General features: G+C 37.1%; 1 protein-coding gene across 1 annotated transcript; it reads right to left on the bottom strand.

Moving 5' to 3' along the window:
* Positions 1–1,656: 1,656 nt before the first annotated feature.
* Positions 1,657–4,796, bottom strand: LOC127158689 (ubiquitin-conjugating enzyme E2 E1). The gene is made up of 2 exons (XM_051101720.1): positions 4,426–4,796; positions 1,657–1,859 (listed from the first exon to the last, which is right to left on the bottom strand). Exons 1-2 carry the CDS (start codon positions 4,616–4,618, stop codon positions 1,768–1,770), a joined length of 285 nt encoding a protein of 94 aa, XP_050957677.1. The 5' UTR covers positions 4,619–4,796; the 3' UTR covers positions 1,657–1,767.
* Positions 4,797–5,237: the final 441 nt, after the last annotated feature.

Raw genomic sequence — 5,237 nt, 5'->3', positions numbered from 1 at the left:
TTTTTAGGCTTTCTGCCTTTCAAGCCATTCTGAGATGCCTGTTGGTGTTGCGTCACACCGACAGAGGCTGCTTCGATGATAGTTGATTGACGTCCAACCTCCATTGTTTTGATGCTGGAGCAGGGATGTAAGTTAGACAAGAATATCTCCGATTGAGCAATTGAGGTGTTGTGTTGCTGGATGTAATAATGAACATAGTGGTCGTCATTTACTCCAGAGCAGCTGAAGATGCAGTGGATTAAGTTTGTTTGTAAAGGGAATGCACCTCCCGATCTACATAAATGCATCTATGTTCGCGCAAATCATTCATGATCCAGCTTCACCTACAGCAGAAGTGAGTATAAGGTTTTTTTTTATGAATCTCTGCAATCACCTTTCCTAATAACGTGCTAGTTACCAAGTTTAGCAGCTAAATAAGTAAACAGGCTCATCACTCCACAGAGAGAAGAGAGGGGCGGGGCGAGCAGAGCTCATTAACATTTAAATTATCCTCGACCACAACAGAATAATTTTTGCAGAGCTGATTTTGGCAAGGTGAAAAGGGTGTTGTTTTACATTACCATTGAGACCAACCAAAGTATATTATAGACTTTTCATTAAGACCTTAAAGAGTCATATCAACTTGTAGAAAATGGGCATCCGATGACCCCTTTAATTATTGCCCTGATGGTGGAAATGGGGATTTTCAATGCTTTAGCTCTTTTCTTACAGCCACTTTCTATTTTGTGAAGCTCAGCAATCTTGTTCTGTTCTTTGGTTTTACTCCATGTGATGGACAATTAAGGAAATTTGGCCTTTGTGTTCTTCATATTTAAAATCCTGTTGTGGCTGGACAGTTTCATGCTGCTAGCTCCACCCTGGTGTGCTTAAAAAAAAAAAAAAATTTCTCTCTCTCTCTCTCTATATATATATATATATATATATATATATATAGAGAGAGAGAGAGAGAGAGAGAGAGAGAGAGAGAGAGAGAGAGAGAGAGAGAGAGAGAGAGAGAGAGAGAGAGAGAGAGATCAGATGCAAAACCAGCTAAATCCATTTGACATCTTTCTTTAAAAATGCGTTTTTGTTTTTTTAAATCAGGCTCAAATGTATAGGTTTCTATGTAAGTACTGGTACTTCTGATTGGGCTGAGGCTGGTATTTTAGCAAGTTTGAAGAAAAACTATTTGATGGACGTATGTGTCGAGAGCATTCACTCAGTATCATTATCTCATTTTTGACGGAGATGGCTTTTAGCTGGTTTTGCATCTGAACTCTTTATTTATATATATATATATATATATATATATATATATATATGGGAATATATTTTAGAGATATTTTACTCATAAGAATTCCTTGTCCAACTTGAACTAGAGAAAAACATTTTATGAGATTTTCCCCCCAATTTCCATTGTTTTACTTCCATGAAAGGTTAGAATTTTGTGATTTTTTTTTTTAAATGAAAGTCCAAAAGGATAAACAATGCAGATTTCCACAGCTGCCTTTACTCATATTTACCAAGGGTGCCAATATTTGTGGAGGGCACATATATATTATAAACAAAAAAAAAAAACAAAAAAAAAAAAAAAAAAAAAAAAAAAAAAAAAAAAAAAAAAAAGGGAAACCCTTCCTCTGCCAAGGCAAGTCACATACTTTATTAAAATATCTACATATTTTAAATAAATGCATACACACACACACACACGTCATCAGGACAGCTGATAAAAGGGGTCGGGGTAATGGGGTCAGCACAGCAGGACAAAGGTACTTTAATGGGTGCAGGTCAGAGTCTGTGGCGTATCTGTTTGGCCATCCTGTTGTGCTCTGCTCTGTTGGTCAGGTACTGTGAGTCGATGCTTCCTAGCAGAGGATCAGCTATAAGGAAAAGAAAAAGCGAGAGGTGTTAGAAGCAGTTAGAGATCCTAAAAACTGCATAAAAACAGTCAGTGAGATTGTAAACCTAGCCATTTTTAGTAGATGAGATCCTGTGGGCATCCTGTAAGAGAATCAGACTACACCCTCATGTCTTATGCGTTTAATGTGGCAAAGGAAAGCATGTTACGACTTCAGACAGGTTAAAGGTTGTTCCTCCAGAGAGACACACAGAGGAGCTTGTAATTGGGATGAAAACCCATAAGAGGTTAATGAACGGTCACTGGCTCTCGCCCCACAGTAATGAGCTGAATCTCATATAGATGTCACAAGGACCAGAGGGGATGGGCGCACAACATGGGGGCAGGGCTGATATCCTGATTCAGACCCAAAGCATGAGCTCAACAGCAGGGAACAGGGGGATGGGTGTGTGTGAGAACGCCCCGCTAGCTCTTTTTCGTTGTTCACTGAAGGGTAGAAGTTTAAAATAGCCAGGCAATGGTATACAGCTGCTATCCTCTCAAAAACACAAACACAAATATGGCTGTTAATATTTAAAACACAACAACAACAACAACAACAACAACAACAACAACAACAACAACAACAACCCCCCCCCACAGCATAGCATCTTGGATCACAACACCACAATTGTTTGCAGCCGCACTCTATAGCGTATCTGAACTCAACAGAATGAGTGAAGAATGAACTTTAAAAGTCTCCCCACATCAAAAAGTTGGAGCTCCAGAGCAACCCTGACTATTAGGCAATAGTTATGGACAAATGGCAAATAGTTCACAACTGGCAAAAGTTCGCTTGCCACAGTAACCATGAACACTTGCAATGCTGGCCACTTGAGAGCACATGTACACATCAGGAAAGCAGTGTGAAAGACTGTCCCAGGTCAGAGGGGAAAGATTAAAATAAATAAATAAATAAATAAATAAAAATAAAAACCACACCCCACACACCTCAGTGCCCTTAACACAATAAACACACATGGGAGCAGTATTTGAGGCTAAGCATATCCCATCATTAATCACATTTAGGATGCCCCGAAATCATGCATTGATCAAGTTAAAACAGATATTCCAAGCAATCTGGTAGTAAAACTAAAAATGTTGCACATTTTATTGTTGCAAGGATGTGCCTTTTGTAGAACACTTGCCCTTGCAACTCCAATCAAACTTTGTTTTGGCCAGATTTTGTTCAAAATTAATGATTTAATTTCACTTTTAAATATTTCAGGGCCTTAGATGGGTTTGGACTGGAGGTATAATGAAGCATGTAAATTTGTGTTACTTAAATGTAACATGGATAGAAATATCAGTTTTGGACTCTCAGAACCATCACATCTGCACAATTTGTTTAAAAGTCATTTGCGTTTGCTCAGAAGCCAACTGCAAAAAAAAAAAAAAAAAAAAAAAAAAAAAAAATTATATATATATATAATAATAATAATTATTATATTATATTATATTATATTATATTATATTATATTATATTATATTATATTATATTATATTATATTATATTATATTATACACACACAATATTACAGAAACCTTCATTTTATTGCTCATCGTCAGGCATCAAAACATCAAAAAGTAACTACAATAATGCATTACACATTTAATGATTTCATCTGGAGATTGACTTGAACCCTCTCACCAAGAGATCTTGATGAAGCAACAATTGATTGCAAAGCAGCATAATCCCACATCTCCCCAAAATATATTACAGTGTCGGACAGGCAGCGAGTGGAAACATAGTTGAAGGTTATAAATAAAATAAAAGTCTTCGACTGTAATTTTTACCCTATTTGTGGAAAGGGAAATGGTCTGAGAAACATATAGTGATTACAGGTTTAATCTAGATCATTTAGCAGCAATAATGGGGAATCTGTGGTACAATTAGACTAAAATATGCAAAATAATGCATGATTGCTTGTTTCTTCTGCAGCTCGATGACCTTGCTCATATTAATGAAGTAAAAATGAGCACTGAACATGTTCACAGATGGAGATATAACCAGTAAAGCCAATGAGATGCATTCAGTTTCTTCACCATCAGTACATGATCTGGGGAAAAAAAAAAAAAAAAAAAAAAAAAAAAAAAAAAAAAAAAAAAAAACACACACACACACGCGCACACGAAGCAGTTTCAGAATGCACCAAAAACATTAAGACTACAAAAACAGCATTATTTTGTATTACAGTTTTCATAGCTATCCGGGGTAAACAGACATGATAGTTGTGTTCCAAAACACATGATAAAACTTAAAAGCTACACCTTTATTCCCCAAATCTACAGAAATGCAACATTTACTCAGAACCGCACAGGCTGCTCAAACATGAGGCGAACAGAAAGACGTGTGCGCAGTTTCATACATGAGCATTATGTGGCTGTATCGATGCCCACACCTGTAACTGCCCTGCTCTAGTCTTGGTCAAACAGGTGGAGTTCCAACATACTGACAACACTGGAGCTTCAGCCCATGACCGGCAAACAAGCGCTAACAGCTCTATCAGACAACACTTCTCTCAAGATGAGCTGGACGAGTGTCTTACCAGGGTTACAGTCTGTGAGGAGAGAGCAGATGGACAGCAGCACTTTGGAGATGGTGAGTGCCGGGCTCCAGTTGTCCTTCAGGATGTCCAGACAGATCACTCCCTGACTGTTGATGTTACAATGGTAGATTCTCATGTGAGACGTCACCCAACACATCAAAACAAAAAACAGTTGAAATAAACATGAGTACATATGCAATAATCAGTGATAAGAGAATCCAGAATCTGTTTTAAGATAACACTGTGAAAACCATTAATTTTAGGAGAAGAGGAGCAAAGATTGCATTGAGCTTTTTCTCCTCAAAACCTTGTCTGAAAAGCAAAATTTTAGCTAATGCAATAGCAAACAAACCCTGGGACCATAACTGAATAAACTAACAAAATACACCACAAAAAGACAAGAACTAACAAGTGCTTAAATACAGACACTAATGAGGGCGACAAGACACAGGTGAGAACAATCAAGGAGCCATGATGGTATCACAGGAAACAGGAAATCTTCTTCTTCTTCTTCTTCTTCTTCTTCTTCTTCTTCTTCTTCTGTTTAATTGGCGGTTGGCAAGCAACATATGGTGTGCATTACCGCCACCTTCTGAAAAGGAGTGTGGATCTGGACTACTTACTCTCTCTAAAATAATAATACTAAAAAAAATAAATAATAATAATAATAATAATAATAATAATAATAATAATAATGCAGTTATATTCTCCCTAGTAGACCCGTTTCTTTTAGGAAAAAGAACAGATGACTATAACATGCTTCTTCAGACTGTCTCTGTAATAACACTCTAAGCCTTAAGGGTACTTGCTCA

This window comes from Labeo rohita, unplaced genomic scaffold (assembly GCF_022985175.1).
Source record: "Labeo rohita strain BAU-BD-2019 unplaced genomic scaffold, IGBB_LRoh.1.0 scaffold_1648, whole genome shotgun sequence".
NCBI lineage: Eukaryota > Metazoa > Chordata > Actinopteri > Cypriniformes > Cyprinidae > Labeo > Labeo rohita.
This window is presented reverse-complemented; position numbering and strand designations above follow the sequence as displayed.